The 19,542-nt window shown below is 45.7% G+C and overlaps 1 protein-coding gene across 2 annotated transcripts in view; it reads right to left on the bottom strand.

The window, feature by feature from the left end:
* pak5 (p21 protein (Cdc42/Rac)-activated kinase 5) overlaps window positions 1–18,156 on the bottom strand; it is a 28,189-nt gene extending 10,033 nt beyond the window's left edge. Inside the window, exons 1-3 of one of the 2 annotated variants that reach the window (XM_079291496.1) lie at window positions 17,671–18,156; window positions 15,555–15,599; window positions 60–899 (exon numbers count right to left, since the gene is read on the bottom strand). In XM_079291496.1, coding sequence (XP_079147622.1) covers window positions 60–899; window positions 15,555–15,599; window positions 17,671–17,937 — 1,152 coding nt within the window. In that variant the 5' untranslated portion in view covers window positions 17,938–18,156. The remainder of the gene's footprint in view (window positions 1–59; window positions 900–15,554; window positions 15,600–17,670) is intronic. The other variant, XM_079291497.1, reaches the window with a different exon arrangement.
* Between the last annotated feature and the right edge of the window lie 1,386 nt (window positions 18,157–19,542).

Here is a 19,542-nt window from a genome sequence, read left to right as displayed (position 1 = left end):
GTTTTCATGTTTTAATAAGGAATTACTAGAATGTGTGGCTTTGTGTTTGGTGCAGTTACCTTGGTCAAGGTCTGTGAGTTACCGAGACTCTCCGAGAGGCGAGGGTAGGTGTACGAGCTGTATGGGTGGGCCTGCGGTGGGTTCTTGAAAGCCCCGCTGGCCGCATAAGGGACATTTGGCTCCTGCAGCCCAGAGCCTGAGCGAGACCGCTGCCTTATAGCCGGCGTGGGGCTGGTCTGCGTCACATAGGAACTCTTGGGCCGCTTCTCGTATTCGTCCCGCAGGCCGCCGTAGCTCCACTCGCTGTCTGGGTAGTTGATCTGCTCGCTGTGTAGCGAGGCGCGAGATGGCGTGCCCACCGAAGTGTCCCGGTAGTCCTGGCTGGACGAGCCGCCTACGGACGCCCGATAGTAGCCGCTGGAGCCCACGCCGCTCCCCACCGTGGAGGCCACCTCGTCGGCGGAGCGCCCTTTGCTCTCCAAGTAGGTGTGGTAGTCCGGGGGAAGCTTGCTATAGTCTGATTTTTGGGGCATGGCGTCCGGGTAGAAAGGGCTGCGAATGGGGTACGAGTGACCATTCTGCTTGGTGAATCGATAGTGCCTCCCAACTGCCCAGTCCCCATCTATAGAGAAGCTTGGCTTGCTGGGATCGAGAGAAAAGTCCCTGCTGGAGGTGTCTAGGTCACAGGAGTAGCGGGAATAGTAATGGTTGAATCCATTCTCCTCCGGGGCGTTGGGGTGACCGCTGCCGGAGGGTTTGGAGCTGCTTCCAGCCTGGTGGGGGCCTGGTGGGCTCTCTTTACGCAGGGAGTTAGAGCGCGTTACTGAGATGTTGTCAAAATCCTCCAGGAGGCCGTTGATGGAAGCATCTTTGGGTGGCCGGTTCCCTCGAACAATGGTCTACGAGAAGAACAAACACATTTACTCTTAACATACAAGAGAGTCTGCTGCTGGAGGGTTTGATGGAGGTAGCCCTGATACGTACAGTACATTCAGATGAAATCATTCCTGGCTGAAAACTGAATGAGATGAATTGAAATTCCTGTTCAATCAACTTCAATCGACTAAAAACGCGCCACATTTCAGGCTGGAATTTCAATTCATGTGTATCAGGGCTTCGTGACAAGTATGAAATCAATCATCACTTGCAGTAAAATGAACGCCGGAATTTGTCATCTGAAAGAGGCGTCAGTCTACACAACTAGTTGTTGTGAGTTTGGGATGCAGCTACAAAGATGCAGGGGGATAAATGAGCGGGATACCTCAGATGCTAAAATGAAACCAGTGGTGGACTTAAGTAGCTAATTCCGGCCCCATTTCCCTCGCAACAGATCAGCTTCATTTTCAGTGGGCTGATCAGGACACATTAGTAGTCGTGACGTTTGGTTTGGCGCTGGTGAGGTGCAGGAACACACCAGCATGCGCTTGCACACACAAACTGAACACACGCACACACACACACTCACATCTGCTTCAAAGCAAAGGCAGCTTAAACATGCTGCTTATCCCCTCCTACCTCGTGTTAAGCCCTTTACACGGATGTGTCGTGAGTCACGGGGGAACTGGTGCGACAGCGTGACTCGCTGAACTGCACTCTGTGCGTGTGCACGTTGCGCGTGCACATATGCTGTGTTTTTGTGGTGCGGACTGTGAAAATCAGGGGCGACACACCGCTTCTATATCTACCCGTCTCTCTACTCGGACATCAGAGGAGACGCTGCGCGAGGACAATGGAAACATGTTGCGTGACTGCGACGCTGAGCTGCAGGGATGATTGTGTGAATTTTAAACTCTTACACAATCAATCCGAGAGCTGCAAAGTTTCATTTGTCGTGTATCTGACTGTGTGTATCTGCCTCTAACAGAACATCAAGTACCAAATCCATCAAGTCAACACAGATTTTGGACTTTCCACAATCTCAGTTGTTTTAAAAATCCTCGACTTTCCGCTCCGGATTAACATCCTTGGTGTACCTCAATGAAAGTGCCCATCATACCTTTAGCGTATTTGCACCTTGATGTTTTTACAGTCTCAGTCAGTTTTCAGCTCCCTATCCACAAAACGTACCCACCCACCTGTCAATGCCTGTAGAGACCGCTCCAGATCTAGTTCCCCAGAATATCACGAAATGAATGGGTTTGTTAAAGCTGCAGCGACCATGGGGTGCAATAAAGCCGAACAGAATTCAAGTAGGTAAATTAGCGAACTGTAACGCAGCATGACTGTTCCACAGCAACAGCTGTTTAATCCTCGCTGCTGGAGATGTCCTGCACAGTCATCACACTGTGAGGCCCTCTGGATACAGTGGGTTAGCACATGAGCCATGTGATGACTTAAACTAACCACAACTCATTTGATTCTTTTCTCATATTTCTTTGAGAGATGAACCCCTGATGGTAATTTTGAGACGGCTGACAATACTAAACCCATTGTATTATTCAAACGTATACTTGTTCGTCTCTTCCACCTCTAAAGGTGTTTGCTGAACCTCACTCTTACACCCAACAAACGCCGCGTCAGCAAGTCCTTTGACACCCTTTGACAGCGACTCATGCCTCGCTGCCTTCACCTAGCTACCTGCAAACTGTCACCGCAAAACCCGCTCCCTTCCTCTCATCTCATTCATCTTTGAGCTCAGCCGGGCTACCACAGTTATTTAAAGAAGAACTTTTCTTCTCTTTCTGAATGCAGTTCTTTCAGACTAAAATAATACCTGTGCTCAAGCCTGATTCATATTGAGGCAGTTTCTTTCACGCATCCTCTCATCTCCAGTGTGCTCTCCTCTGTTTGAGCGCCGTAGGCTGTGTGGTGCCGTGACCTGGAACCCAAGGTGGAATGGCCAATAAAAGCGGGCGAGTAAAGTCTAGCTGAGAGGCGGAGGCTGCAGGACGGATGGTCTTTTAAAGTCGTCGGCGAGGGGAAATCTATCATGGCTTGGACAGATGTTGCAGAGCACAGAGCAAGCTTGGACATAAAAAAAAGACACACACTCTGCTCTTCATGTTGTTCAGCTGCATTCTCCTTCAAAAATAATGTTAATGTAACATTAATGTTGTTAACCGCCGCAAATAAAACAGCCACAACTCATCATTGCCTTCACACTTCCTCTGAAATGTGCCATGAATTTGCTTTGTGTGGAAACCTAAAATGAGGTACATCGTGTTGCGCTACGTGGATTTCGGTGATTCAGAACTAATTCAATTGGCACACAACAGTAGCGAGTGTCAGTTATCTAATAAAACATCATCGTCTCCATTTGGTTCATAATCAATACGACCGTGTCAAGGAGCGTGACAGGTACCTCATCATCACGGGGGAAAGAGAGTCGGAGAAAACAAGGCGGCGAATGAAACCCGAGGAGGTGACGAGAGTGCAGAGGGGAGAGGGAGACGAGGTTAATTGTGTGCCAAATCACTGTCACACGGTCGGCATCAAGCCTGAAAATCTTTCCATTCATTTGAATTAGGGGCCTGATACCGGCTCCTACCCACCACCTCGTCCTTCCTCCTCCCCCCTCCTGTCCTTACAGCTCCGCGAGCTCTGTGCACGGGTCGGGCTCGGCGGCGGCTGTGACAGCAGCCATAATTCACCGGCGTGCAGCGTTGGCCTGTCCTTTAGTGATAAGCTGTAATAGATCTACTCTCTCCACTCACCACGGCCTGTTCAAGGTAAGCACAGGAGGGAGAGGGGGAGAAGGGAGGGGAGGGGAGGAGAGGAGAGGAGAGGAGAGGAGGAGAGGAGAGGAGAGGAGAGGAGAGGAGAGGAGTGTGAAGATGACAAATTGGAGAAGAGCAAAGGAAATAGAAAGTAAGTGTAGGAGGAGTGACCAAAATAAAACAAACTGGGTGGGATGATGCAAAACTCGCAATAGAAAAGCAGAAGAAGAAAAGCAGCTGAGAAGAAAGAGTCATGGGTGGAAACGGACGGGGAAGGGGTGACGAGGGAAGGGAGGGAGGAAGTGTCGTAGAAAGGGAGCCATGAAAAATGAGCCTCATTGGGAGATAAGGGGGGATTAACCTTGCTGGTAATGAAGGGAGGGTGTGATGGGAGGATGGAGGGAGGAAGAGAGGGAGAGATAATTAATGAGCTTGCCCTTCCCGTGACTCCTAGCTAGAACCCTGGTTTGGAAGCTTCGCTTCACTGGCCAGCAGGGTCCTGGGACAGCTGAGGGGCCAGAGGAGGAGGAGGAGGAGGAGGAGGAGGAGGAGGAGGAGGAGGAGGAGGAGGAGGAGGAGGAGGAGGAGCGTCTCTGCTCTTCTGCTGCATGGCTCCTCTGCACTGCTGTTTCGTTTGATTTTGGTGCTGAAATTGCTTTTTTTGTCAGGAATCTGCTACGAATTAAAGAACTTCTCCGCACTGTTTTAACAGAAACCTTCCGTTATGGGTTCCCCTCATTCAGAACTAGTTTGTGTCTTTATAGTTCATAGTGAAAAGCCTTCTGCATAAAGGAGGGAGATGTGGTATTTTATAAAAACGGGGGTTTTGAGACAGTCCCTCCTGGATGATGACATCCATAGTGTTGCACCCCGACTCCTTTCTCACCTCCGCACACAGCTGACCAATCACAGCGTGAAGTGAGTGTATAATAAATGTCATGTTATCAGTTTGAAAAAGTCACAGAAGTAGTCGGAGCCCTTCAAGCTAACATCAGAAAGACGTGGGGTGAGGGGGTGCACGAAGCTGCTCAACCATCTAACATGCAGTTGTGATGGAGCACAGTGGCCTCTTTAGGCTTCTGCAAAATGTGTTAAAAAACAGAGGCAACAGACGACAACAGAGGCAGTTGTGTAACTCCTCCCAGTCGTGAGTCTTTAGTCACGCATGACCGCTCATCACCTACCACACCCCCGCACTCTCTCTCTCTGCCTCACACGCACACACGCACACACGCACGCACACACACACACACACACACACTGCAGAACATCACCTACTCAACACGCCCACTCTCAACTCTCAGCTCTGCCAGAACACGACCACATAGAAATTATGTTTTTTTTACTATAATACAATATTGTACAACAGAAATATTTCTTCTTATCCAAATTGCACTATTCTCCCTCTCTCTCCCCCTTTATGTGTAAAGATCCCAGGCACCATCTCCACTCGGTGAATCTCTCTGTCACGACTCTCACTGCAGAGGACAAGCACACGTGGGTACACACACACACACACACACCCACACACACACACACACACTTCTACTACTACTGCTCCTGAAGTGCAGTATCATTTTGCATCGGTGAACAGCAGCTTATTCTCTGCGTGTGAGAAAGATAATATCAGAGAGCCCTTGAAACGGCAGACAAAGAGACTCACAACTCTCCTTCGAGCGTCTCGCAGAGGACCAAACATGACCTGCATTGCTGATTCATCAGCAACTATACCACATCTGATGCATAAACAAAGAGGGACGATATTGTTTGTGTGAAATGAAACATTCATCATTCACACGGAGATTTAAAAAAAAAACAGCAAGGTGTATCGTCACCGCTCTGTGTGAGCCTCCTCTTTGATGTGGCGATACCGTGTAAGGCGAGGCCTCATATCTTTAACAACGATGCATGAATTCACAGCAAACATAACGTTGATTCAAACAGATAAACGCACAGGATTCAGGTAAGCAGCCAGATGAAGGTGTTGTCTTATCTTCTAGCTCTCTCTGGTGGAGAGAAGTGGTAAAAGAAACCAGCTGCTTCGCTGAAATGTTAACTTCACGATCCACCATTCCTGTTTATTTGACAAATAATCCAAACCTAGCGGTTGCTACTAAAAGTGCATCTTGTAATATAAAAATAAATATATAAAAATAAATATTTAAAAAGCCTCGTTACTTTCCTGAAACAGGGCACTGTATCTTAAAAACAACAACATGACTCAAGCAAGAGTAAATGGTTCATTTGTTGGGGACTATTTTCAGCTGTGGATTGATACACATTTGGTGAGCAGAACGGTATATGTGCATGAATCTAAATACACTACAGGGCCCATGTTTATGAATGGACATGTGCAAACCAGTGCAGAGGTGTAACTGAATAACATTATGTGAAAACTAAATCAAGCTCTTTTGCTTGTTATTATTGCATGCCGAATAATGTTTCCTTTTATCGAAGTAACGTTCGTCTTTATCCATTTTAGGGGTGAAACACATTCCTTTGCTTTAGAGACACGCTTTCATTGAGTGTTTTTTCATTTTGCATGAACTGTTTAAAGTGATGATGCACCAAACAACGAATCAATGCTGATACTGTACGCTAATAGATAAAGGAGGGATGTTAATGCAGCAGCCTACATGCTCTGGATTCCTTAGATATCGCTGTGCCGTGTTCTCAGCAGATCAGATGGCATCACGCAGATGATTGGACTCGTCTGGCTGACAGTAAGAAGAAAACCAGTCATTAAACAAGTTTTAAGATCTCTAGGGTGTCAATTAAAACCGGACTGTTTGATCAGAACAGTGATCACTTCTTGTAAGAAAGGATCATCTTGAAGCCGACTCAGGTTTAAATGTAATTGTACCAAAAGGAACAAATGTTTTCAGTGTAAACCAATGTCACAATGAGCTGTTCTTTCCCTCGACAGCCATGTTCTGTGAGTAGTAATGTAAAGTCTTGTGCTCTGCTGCTCTCTGCTGGTCTGAACCGGCAACACTCATTAACGATGTGGAAGTTAATTTCACTGATGAAGGGACAAAGTAGAGTGAAGCTTCTGGTAATAAGATTCCCCGAGGCACATATCTCCTATCTCTGTTATTAATTACGACGACTAATCCTGACCCCAAAACGCACTCGAATGGGTCCTCAGATCAGCACGCAAGCCGACGGGTTGACCCACACCTGTACCACTGAGCGGAGGATTTCACGGAGCAGTTTGGCTAATTTCCTCAACTACGGATGAGGTCTACGCAAACATGAGCAGGATTATTCAAGGAGCGTATTTTGGAGCGTTTCCATGATTAATAGGCTGTGAGCTGACCCGTTTCCTCAGGCCATCCTTCTGCCTGTTAGTTACAGCAGCTAACAACCATCATCTCACCATGAGCAGAGGCTGTACACCGAGGGGTTCATCGAATAGGTGGATGCCATCTGAAGACACACGATGATGAAAGCTGACCTGAGAATGATTCCGCGAACGCTGATTATCTTACAGCAAATGCTTCCGTGTCTTTGTAAAAGGGATAAGAAACTACAAAACATTTAAAACAAAGAACAATAAGGGAGATGAAGAGGATTCACTGTCATCACATGCTGAAATGATTCTCTATGGGGGACAACAACACAGTCTAAGAAATGGTCCTAAACTTCAACCTATAGGTCAAAGAATGTGTAAGAGCCAAATTGAACTTCCACATGTTGAACTTTAATCAGAAATGTTTCTACTTTGAATGTTGTTATCAGTTGAAAATACACGTAAGTGCCTTTTCGACAGACTGCCGTCACTTTAAGTTCACTTTGCGGCTTTTGGAGCAGAGAAAACCGCACAGTTTATACGACCGCGTGGTGTGGATGATGCTGTGGAACGAGTTGTTGATTAACCTGCGGCATATTAGAGTGTGTCGAGATAAAACAACAACAGCATTTTTAGGAAGAAAATAATTAGTTTTCATCAACTTGTAGGCGGGAAATTGGATCATTAAAACCCTTTTTTTTGCTTTCACTTCCGAGCGGTGTCGGTGCGAGCTGTGTGCATACGACCACAAACACGTGTCAACTTATTAATATGTTTACCGGCCCTGGTCTCAAGATGAACATAAGGGGTCGCGGGATAATTATCAGGGGAGAAAACAAAACTACGTTCTGCAACAGAATTATTTTTAATCTCCGTGTTTTTGCTGATTAAATACAGTTTCGTTTGACTTCTTCGGGCCTCTAAGAACTTTTCCAATACAACCAGAAAATCATTGTACGATTGAACTGCTTGTGAGGGGTCACAAGCAGTTCAATCACGTGAGTTTCCAAGTGAGTCTGTCACTGTCAAGGAAACTTTGTGATCTAAAGGAGAGAGGAGACGGAGAGCAAGGAGGCGAAGAGGAGGGGATCAATTCGGTGTCCCTCAGTTATCTTCTTGTCAAGTCTCGAGACGGATAAACAGACGGCTGCCCGCTTTAGATTAATTACACGGCGGCGCTCATTAATCTGAGGCCCGTCAGCCAGTTATAGGCCTCGCCATCACATCTCAGTCAACGCTCACTTTCTCCTCCTTTTACCACTCATCAGACCGCTCTCATGTTGTCTTTTCTCCAGTCCGTAAAAAGAGATTCAGCGCAGCTGAAGCTTGTGAAATAATAAAAACGATGCTCACTAATCTGACCTGCAATGCTGATAGATGGATATAAATTGTCGTTCAATATTCTTTCCCGGGGATAAAGGAAGAGTAGGACCTGATCCCTGGGCCTTAAACCCTGAACGCTCAGGGACTGAACTGACGTCACCTGTTACATGCGTGTGAGCGGCTGAGAGGACTTGACAAAGTCATACCATGTTTCATACAATTGTGGGTATTTATTTATATTTTTTACTCCCTGATTTTAAGTGTTCCAGGCTCTTGCCTTGAAACAGCTTCAAATTAAATGTTTGATGAATGAAGCTGTGTAATGTAGTCTTTGTTTGCGTTTGCACTTCCCCCTGGAAAACCACGTCTTTAGCTATGAATTATGGGTAATTCCTTGAGGCAAAGCCTGCAGAAATGCGGACGCACAGAAAGTGTTCATAAAGGGCTCAAAATGTCTGCGAGAGAGCCCTCAAACACTCGGCAATATGACAGTTGGACAGAAACTAGACCCTCACAGACTTTGCAGGGAGTCCATAAGTGTGGAGAAAATTTAGATTGGGCGGTTTGAAAAGCTCTAAACTGTGAGTTGTAGTTTTCTATCTGGCCACACGAGGATACTGCAGGTCCAGTCATTAAATCACACCAAGTGGAAAGTATCATCTGAATGAGAAACAAAGAAAAGACTCACTGGCTTATGTCAACAGCGATGATGCTGGTTTTTAAATGCAGTGGTTCACTTTAATAGGATGCAAATATCCAAACTACTGTTATTAAGAAAAAGAAGATGATTTAATGCAGTCATGCTTTTCTATTGTTAAATGCGTTGTCTAATTGTGCTTGTATTGTGCAATTGTTGTGGAGGACCCCCTTGAAAACCAGATGGTACATCTCAAGGGGTTATTCCTCACGAAGAATTTCCATATTTATTCCAACTCCACAGGACACAAAGGCTTAATGTGTTCACGAAGATCAAGCACTTCCAAACGATTACAAACTCTGTTAAAGGATCTCAGTCATCTCAAATCAAAGTTTTTACTGCAGCAATCCTTCCCTATTTAAAATTCACAGCCTAAATGTTCTTCCAAAGAAAACAAGAAAACCCACATTCAGACATTGAAGGATGGTTGTTGGCCAGGACATTTTGAGCTGCCCTGGCAAGCGCACGTTGCGCTGAGGGCCAAAATTCCCCCGCCGACTGCGAGAGGTGATTTGCAGAGTGTGACTGTGAATGGCAGCCGCGAGAGGAGACAAAGTGAGAAAAGCAAGGGAGGAGGAGCAGAGTGGAGGAAGGAATGAGAGAGGTCTAAATCGATGCCATCCACTTCAGCTCGCTGCCAAGAAAGACAGATGCTCTCTCTATCTGTTAGGGCGTGCACGAGGGTGCACGAGGGTGCACGAGGGGGCGCGCCTGCGCGGACACGCATCAATCAGGAGTTATTTTCCTTCAAGTCTATTTCTGCTTTGAGCAATTTAATCCCAAAATCAATGTAAGATCGAGTGTAATACGCACAGAGTCAAATTCAAATCAAACTTGAAATTAGACGCGTATCGATCAAAGTGTCCGACTTTCTTTTCTGTCCTTTAAGAAGTCGAATGAATGCCGCAGTCATTGTGCATGAAGACACACTGTGTGCGTCTGTATCTATACAGTGATGGAGGAGCCACTCAATTGTCTCATCTCATGTTCTTTCAAATAAAAACAAATCAAATCTCACAGAAGTTTGGGTTACAACAACATGTAACGAGGCGACAGCTTAGAGATTCTGGACTTGCTCCACATCCAAGCACTCGTCTAGACCTCGTTCATTCTCAGTCTGGACACTCATCGTGCCTTGGAGCTCACCCAATATCACGAATACACACTGCATTCAAAAATCAGACTCAAATTAGCAGCTCCCTGCTTGCACATGTAAGAACCGTAATAGCCCACTTCTATCTCGTCAATCAAGACACGAGTTTGCATTCCTGCCCCTGAAGCAAAGCCTGGGTGACCCCGTTCAATCAGAAACGCTATCTCTCTCGGCTGCGTTTCCATATGTACACATACAGCAAACCCAGCAAAGCTACCAAAATAACTCATGCCATGCAGCGCTCAGAGCGCAAACCTGCCCTCTCCAGAAACATGAGAAAACAACCCGCACTCCGAGCGGCTATAACTCACGGTGTGTCACGCTTCAGTGTTAAGAATGCACCAGAAATAGAAACTCAGTCAAATATGTGACCTTTTGAACTGTTAAAGTCTCTGTTAAAGTCGGCACAAAAGGAGTCGACTAAATGCTGAGTGGAACAGCTGCATACCTGCACCGTCACTGTTTGGTCTAATGTGTTTTATACTAAGTGATGGCGGTGAGAGAGGAGACCTGTAGCGCGCACAAATCTGCACAGCCAGCATACCAGCATGCAGTCTTGGCTCAACAGAAGCAGAAAACAGTCGAGCGCCCCACCTGTGACTGATTACGAATCGTCTGTGGCTGGGTGTTAAACACCACCGCCTCCTCCGGCTTCGCCGCTCCCACCAGCTGCCGCCGCTCCGGCCTCAGCATCCCTGCCTCGCTCCTGCTCGCTCCGGCCCCGATCTCCGTTGTTCCTCGCCCCCCTGCCCGGTAGCAGCTGCATCCAGCCCCGGCCCGGACTGGAAGCCTGGCCGTCTGCGCCACGGCAGCAACTCTTTCGAGAGACCCAGTGATCGAGTTTCCACATCGGTCACCTGCCAAAGAGCTGGTGGGGGGGGGGGGGACCCACTGACATTTAAAGTACCAGTTATCACCCTGCGCATGACGCGCAGGGTGATATTGTCATTGTCACGTGCCTTATACTGGACAAGTTAAGGCCTTTGTCTCGCTGTCACAAACACTGGGACAACTTTGTCTGACTTGGACTAAATGTCCAATGTCAAAATATGAAGTTTTAGTGTCATTTAAGTCACTTAAATATGACATTTGTGGATAATTACAGTAAAAAAAAAGACTGTATTTCATGATATCTGACAGCACAACTGTTATTGTCCCCAAAGCCGCAACATAAAAAGTGTAACTTTGCAACCATGTACTGTTCTTCAAACAGAACATGAACAAATCAACCCTAAACCCTAAATCAACACGACACATTTATAAATAACAGCCGGGCCTGCTGGCAGCGTTCCTCGCCATTCTGGGCGCATTTTGTTGAATTCTTTCTTCCTCCAGTGTGACGTAAGGACGAGATATTTTCAGTGCAGCTATAGTGGGCTTGACAGCGCAGAGATGTTCAGCTACCCAAAATATCAGCGAGCTCTCTCCACCTACACTACCTCCAGTACATGTGACCCGCAGCCGAATGCAAGAAGCTTAGGCATGTACTCGGGAGGTTGTCAGCAGCCATTTGGGGAAATGCAAGAAATCACAAACAGGAGAAGAGAAGGCAGGCTGGAGGGAAGAAGCACATCTTCATTGCGTAATAACTCCTGGAATGCACCGCTCAATCACATATTCATGTGTCTGTATGTGTCCATCCAGGGGAGGATTTTTACCTCTTTATTACAGAAAGTATCATCATGCACATTTCTGATTCATATGCACACGGTCCCCTTCCTGCAGCGCCTGCAGCAGCAAACAACACCCTCCTGACTCAAAACTCTGATTTATCCCCGAGCACAAGCAACATCATCCTTCATGCCATCTTCCCCTCCGGTTCTGAAAAGTGAAGCCAATGCTGAAGTACCTTAAACACAGCAGGGGGCGACTCCTCTGGTGGAAAAAAGAATTCTGATTGTATAGAAGTCTATGAGAAAAAGACCCTACTTCTCACTTTATACCTCAGTAGACATTGTAAACATGAGTTTATGGTCTCAATAGCTAGTTTTAAGTCTTCTTCAATACAGCATGATGTTCATTCTGTAAATTATGGTCCATTTAGAGTCAAATAGACCATAAAGCAGGGTACGCTTTAGGGCGGGGCTAGCTTGTGATTGACAGAGCCGTATCACTCCTCTGCAGTTCAAATACGGTCACTGGTTGCAAAAGAAACCAAGATGGCGACGGCCAAAATGCAGAACACGAGGCTTCAAAACTGCAGCAAAACAAACCAACGGGTGACATCATGACGACTACGTCCACATATACAGTCCATGCTGAGAATCAGAAAGCTAGATGTTACTTTAAAGATATTATTCTGTCTATAATGTTATTCTTCACATGTGATTTTGTCACAGCTGCCTTCGAATGTCTCCATTCCTCACTGCTCTTATCTGATTCGCTTGAGGGAAACCTGTGGATCAACTCGAGGCCACTATCACATTAACTTCCCGCCCACATGCCGCCCGGCTGAAATTGATATTGTTACACAGCCCTACTGTAAGCGTCAAACGGCATATGATTCAAGATAAAAATGATGTTCATTATATTTTTAGAAGAAAAAAAAGCAGCCAGTGCTGTATTAGCTGTTTCTTTACTCATTTGGCAGCACATTGACACCAATATACATGTGTTCAGGTGGACTATAACTGCATTGGCTACAACTTCTTCACTCAGTATATTACTGTCTCTCTGTGCGAGTCGGCCAAGTCTACCGTTGCCCTGACCTTGTGTGAAGGACATAAACTTTACTGCTCGTGTTTAACAGAAACCCATTATAACAACGATGTTATTAATTCACTGCAGGCACGGCGTGCTGCTGCTTTCTTGAGCACCTTATTTTGCCACAGTTATTGTCAGGTTATTACGGCTCCAACCCATTCTCTAAACACTGCTAATTGACTGCAGTTTTTGCACACACACACACACACACACACCATCGTGGTAAATTACCTCCTCGGCTCCATGGGAGTCGGCAATTTGAGGGTGTCAAAGTCAAGGTGCAACATGAGACTGGCATTAATAATAGCCACGGCTCTGCCCCTGCCGGCGCTAATGAATGCATCACATTAACACACACGTAACCTTGCGTCACACGACAGCCCGCCCACATACACACATACACACACACACACACACACACACACATGCATGAACCATGAACGTCAACATCAAAACAAGAAGTGCAACATGGAAATGAAGAGGTTTCCCACGGAGGTAGTTATATCGCGCTCTTACTCATGCAGCGCCGCACTTCAAATTGTCAGACTGCAGAAGCTTTACGAGCACAATGTTTTAAACATGGAAGTGCTGTTAGGGCATGGTGTTAGCCTTTACTTCTGGATTAGCATGCGCGCTGAGGGCTGGTGGAGGAGGAAGGAGGGGAGAGACAGGAGATGAGAGCCAAGGCTTTAAGTCTGACAACGAGGCTACAAGCCTTGTGAATAAACGATGAGCGCACAAGCCAGAGGGCAGGGGTCGTAGTTATTTCAGCATCATGGCCACGCCAGCCTCTCTGAACCGCACACACAAACACACGCACACACACACTCGGAGAATACATGTTCACGCACGCAGAGAGAGACAAACATGCACACACGCCATGTTGACCTTTCACTGTATTCTGTCCCTCTGTGCTGTTTGGCGAGGACAGCACTGGAGGTCTGCCAGACTGGAGGCCACTTCATCCATGCTCACCTGGCACACACACACACACACACAAACAAACACACACACAAACAAACACACACACTTCGTAGACAGAGCTGGAGGAGTCTGCCAAGCAGAGGAAGCCTCATGTCAATCAAGTGTCAGGGCAACCGGGGGGGAAGGATATCAGGCCATCGATGAGACACTATGAATAACCCAGCCCACCTTCACACACACACACACACACACGAGAAGCAACTAAATACTGTGATACAGTATAAATACAGTGATTTTAATCCAGTTAAGAGATCTTATGTTTGTGAGTCCCACCCTGTATCCAAGTAGTAACCACAGTCTCAACACCTACTGTTTAACCTACACATGAAGACTTTTGTGTCCGGTTGTTGGGTTTCATCAGTTCTCTTTTCCCTTTAAGTAGCCTGACATTTGGCAATGTCTGAAAAGTTGTCTGTAGAAACAACGTTGATGTTGAGGAAAATAACAAAGTAAAAACTGTTGGCAAAGTATCTTGTAACTTTCTCGGTTGTTGACAAACACCTGACAAAAATATGAATTTTACCTTAAAAACTTGTTTTTCGACAGTCTTGAATGACTTTTGTGCGTCGACAACATTTTTTTGAGTGATCATGATTGAGAGGACAGGAGAGGAGATAGGAAAGAGGAGGAGAGGAGGAGAAGAGTGAGAACAGGGTTGGAGAGAGGAGGAGAGGCCATGACAGGTCAGGACAATACAGGACAGGATAAAGGGGGAGAGGACAGGACAGGAGAGAGGAGAGAGCAGAGGAGTTAAGGGCAGGAGGGGAAAGGAGAGAGGGGAAGAGAGGACAGGAGAGGAAAGGAGAGAGGAGGGGAAGAGAGGAAAGGAGAGAGGAGGGGAGGAGAGGAAAGGAGAGAGGAGGAGAGAGGAGGAGAGGAGAGAAGAGAAGGAAGCCAGAGACAGAGGAGAGGAGAGAGGAGTTAAGGACATGACAGGAAAGGAGAGAGGAGAAGAGGAGAGGAAAGGAGAGAGGAGGAGAGAGGAGAGGAGAGAAGAGAAGGAAGCCAGAGACAGAGGAGAGGAGAGAGGAGTTAAGGACATGACAGGAAAGGAGAGAGGAGAAGAGAGGAGGGGAAGAGAGGACAGGAGAGGAGGAGAGGAGAGGATGAGAGAGGAGAGGAGGGGACAGGAGAGAGGAGGAGAGAAGAGGACAGGACAGGAGAGAGGAGGCGAGAGGAGGATAGGAGAGCTGGTCTGGTCTGGTTTGGGTCGGATCAATTGGTGGATCAGCAGGGGTTCTAACACATGCGGACCCTTTCTGACCTAAATTCCACAGAGTGGCCTACAGCAGAGCAGAATCAGCTGTCATGGCAACATGCACTTCACATCTCAGCGCCCATCATCATCATCACCATCATCATCATCATCATCACCATCATCATCACCATCATCATCATCATTATCAAAGGTGCTCCATAGCAAAAGAGGGGAGGACCAAGGGAACATGCCGCTGCAGTGAATCTTGTCATTTCTGGGGAGGCTCATGCTGAATGAAACAAAAGGAGTGTGGAGATGAGGCCTAAGAAAAGACTTGGCAGAGCGATGTCATGTGTGGAGTCATTCTCAGCGTCTCCCTGCTGACACACCACCTCCACCTGAATGCATGGCAGCAGGCAGCGGAGGAGAGATGTGGAAACAAAAAAACAACGGAGTTGTGGCTGTGTGAGAGCGACCAACAGAAGAAAAAACTGAAAAAAAGGAAGGGGGGGGGGAGGTTAAAAACAGAAGGGAAGAGGAAGTCATACTTTGGGCAACGGCGTTTCGGAAGACCGGACTTTCTTGGGAGATATCTGTGAAGAGAGCAAGAGAATTATTTTCTTGTTTCCCCCTCTTCAGAGATATCTCCTGTGGCATATTGCTGTTCTCTCTTACAGGACTCATGTGGATGTCTGGTCGTGTATTTCTACTGTAAGTGGTTCCTCAGGGACTAATATACAAGTTCACTTGATGATTAATGCCCACAATGGTGCTTTTAGTCTTACTGTTTTAGATTTATGCTGCAGTGTTTTAATGTCAACTTTCAACATCAAGTTAAAAAGTGGCGTGTTTATGAGGCAAGTGTTCTTTAAGAATGAACCAAGGCCGACAGAAATGGTGTAAGCAGGTGTTGTAACACACACAGGAGAGGCTCCTGGTTCTCAAAGCTGAAGGGCAGTGGTTCACACATGCAGTATGATGGGACCACAGACAGCACAATGGAAGATATAAAACACCACATCTTAAGCAGTGCCCCTGTGAACACCCATGAGGCCTAATGCAACCTCCGATACCTCCAGTGTGCAAGAGAAGAGCCTCAAAACAAATCACATGTTCTGCTACAACCCAGAGAGAGGTGCAGTGAAATACTGTGATTTTATCAAACTGTTTGGTGTGTGGATGACTATAATCAGTTGATCAAATCGATGTGATGTGTTAAGAAGAACCAATGAACAACAACACATCAGAGGAGACACTCAGAAGGTTCAGAGACAAGGGGAGACACGCAGTCACAGTCACATGGGGAGGTGAGAAGGTTTGCACGAGGGTTTCTGAGATTGTGACATCATCGTGGTGGAAAACAAAGGAGGCGTTTGTCTTTAAAGCTGCATTGAGCAATTGTTGACCAGCAGGGGGCAGAAAGCCTACGGGTTTATAAAGAGTTTATGGCTAATATGATAGCAAACGTAAACGTCATAATCTCTACAGTCGGTCATATTCTCTGGGCTATGGTTTGATTTTAACAGCTCTCTATTTGTAGCATTTTGTGCGGCTTTTTGTCTTTCTTCGACGGAGAAGGTAAAGCCGCCATCTGACCTTATTTCGGAAAGAAATATGTACACGGCGAGAGGCAAATAATTATTTGATCCTGTTTGAATTGTGTCATGAATTACACACGTTTGTCAATTTAAAATACAATTGTGCACGTCAAGAAAGACTCATTTTGTCATAAAACTATTGAAGTATAAGACAATGAAAATACGTATATGACGTCTCTCTCTGAAGCTACGATGGCCGTGTGTTTTGTGTACTCATACAAACAACTGGTGTCGCTTATTTCACTTCCCGACTCATGAAGAAAGTCACAGAATAAAACACCATTTTTTACAAAATAAGGTCCATGGGGGACACCGGAAGGGGAGGGACTTCGCCTCGCGATGGCTATAATAGTATAATGCTGAAGAGGAATTGCAATTAAGGCTTGCTGGAGGCAACAGAACTGTTTCAGTTGACTGCTAAAATGTGGATATATATATAACGTTTGCTACTTCTTGTTTTGCTTTTGTAATAAAGCCACTGAAGCCCAACATAAGCCACAAAAGGCGACTGGTCAAAGCATCAGACCGAGCTACACTGCAGCAGCTCCGCCCCTGAAAGCACCGAATTGAGCAACAGTTCATTTTATTGCTTCTGAATTCAATATCAAATTTGTAAAAGGAAGGCTGTGATATTATATGGTCTGGCTTTAATACTCAGTGAGTTTTCAATGTTACTTCAACATCATAAAATTGCTTAATGCAGGTTTAAAGCGATATATTGTAAATGCTATGACTAAAATTTCAAATACTAGGGCAATTTGAATAGTGTGAAGTGGCCAGATGGCACTGAAGAACGGTCTAAATGTTCCTCAGAAGAAAGACAACAAAGTATGGAAAGTGGAGGAAGGAGCGGTGAGGGTACAGCGACAGTGAATTGAAACATAGCAAGATAGAAAAGTAAAAGGAACAGAGGTGGGAGGAAAAAGGAATGTAAAGTTCCTATAGACAGATAGAGCAGGGAGTGTGGGGGAGAAACAGAAGGATGAAGAACAACAGAGTCACAGAAAATGACACCGATTTGTCCCCAGTGCTCGGGCTTGACGCCCTCTGTCCATTCACGCTCTACCTTCATTGGCGCCAGCTGGATGGGGGTGATGTAGGAGGGGTCCACCATGGGCTTGGGGCGGTTGGCAGTGTCCGCCAGGAGGCTCTGCCATTGCTGCGGCAGCCCGGTGAACTTCTGCTCCCGCGGGTCGAAGCCCGTGTGGACCCGGTGCTCAAAGTTTGACGGAGCTGAGATCTCCAGCCGTTTCTTCTTCTTCCCAAACATGCTGGAAAACCCTGGCAAACCTGGTGAACCACAAAAGATGGACACATATTTTAACTGCAGCATTGATTCATGATCTTACCATAAGTTATGGATATATATATATATATATACATATATATATGTGCGCAGCACATCTTAAGTTGTCTAAATATGCCTGAGGATCTTTCTCCATCTCACCAACCGTTTCTCACCAGATGTTCAATCTAGTACTGAGCCTGACAGATGGTCTGGTAACAAACATACAGGTATAAATTGTACAACAGTAAACCATATCACATTAATAATAATACAGATAACTGAGCTGATGATCACCCTGGTTATTAAAACGTCTGAAGCATAACAATCAATGAGGTTTTGCTTGTCAGACTGATTGGCTGTAACAGCAATGTCCTATAGCTGTGATATTATATACTCTGCTGGTCAGCATGCTAATCTCAGCCCTCTAATGCCGCCGGATACAAACAAGGAAAGAACAAGCAAGAATGTCCAAACATGCCAGAAAAACCAAGTGTCCACTTTGGTTACATAATATAAACATCAGAAGAAGAACATCGGAAGCACTGAAGCGAAGAGAAAAAGAAGAAAAGTGTTGGTTGGTGTTTTCTTTATGTGAGGTTTGATAGTGATGTAGACACGCAGCCACGGCCGCTGTGCTTTTACTCCACCACCAAGAGGAACTGCGTGGAGATCCCACTGTGGTGTTTGGGCGGATGCATGATGTCCAATCACAGGAACAAAATGTCATGATGTTGTTGGTGAGGCTGTGAATGGAGTCCATTGTGTTATTCCCTTAGGAGGCATTGTCCTCAGAGACAAACAGAAAGTCTGTACCTTCTGCAGATGCAACGACAGAAGTCACCAAAGAGTGAAACTAAATGCAACTTCAAACAGAAAAAGCAAAACAAATGTAACCACAGAAATCTCTCTCACTCATTTCCCTTTGCTGCCCTGCAGGAGAGCCAGACAGACCAAATTAGTAGCCTCAAACAGAAAGATGGAGAGAAAGGAGGGGGTGGAAGATGAGAACAGAGAGATAGTGAAATAAACGCGTGGAGGAAACAACGGAACGAGAAGAGAGAACAATGAAAAGAGTCGCGGAGAAAGGACGGAAGTCGAGAAGGCTTAAGGCCTTTGTGATGCATACAGCGGCACAATCAGAGCACAAGAGATTATTACAGTATGCAGCACACTGCTGCCCTCAGAGAGCTCAACGCTGGATCAAAAGCGTGTGAAGTCAGAGACAAACCTTGTGCCACAGGCTTGTTTACATAACTCTGCCTTCCACCGTCAGCCTTCGTTTAGACAGTCAAGAAAATCAGCAATTTTTTAAGTGTCGAAGAAAATACTTTTTAAATGATCATGAAAAAGTGTGCAAAGTATTTACTGTACTTCCATATATTATTGACCATAATATTAAACGATGACTTGTACAACTATCTTATAGAGAATATTTTATTGTATTGAATTGTATAAATGCAGATGTGTGTTTTGGAAAGCATTGAGTTTTAAGAATGAACATTTCATTGTGAAAATTTGAATAGAAATCCAGGAAAAAATATTATAAAAACTAAAAGAAATGCATGTTTTGGGGACTGACTGGCTCTTATGGAAGATATGAGCAAATAAAAATGATTTGGCTTAATAAACATGAAACCACTGGTTTCACTG

Source organism: Melanostigma gelatinosum (genome assembly GCF_949748355.1).
Source record: "Melanostigma gelatinosum genome assembly, chromosome: 19".
Lineage (NCBI taxonomy): Eukaryota > Metazoa > Chordata > Actinopteri > Perciformes > Zoarcidae > Melanostigma > Melanostigma gelatinosum.
The sequence above is the reverse complement of the archived record's forward strand: the minus strand, read 5'-3'. Positions and strand labels throughout refer to the sequence as shown.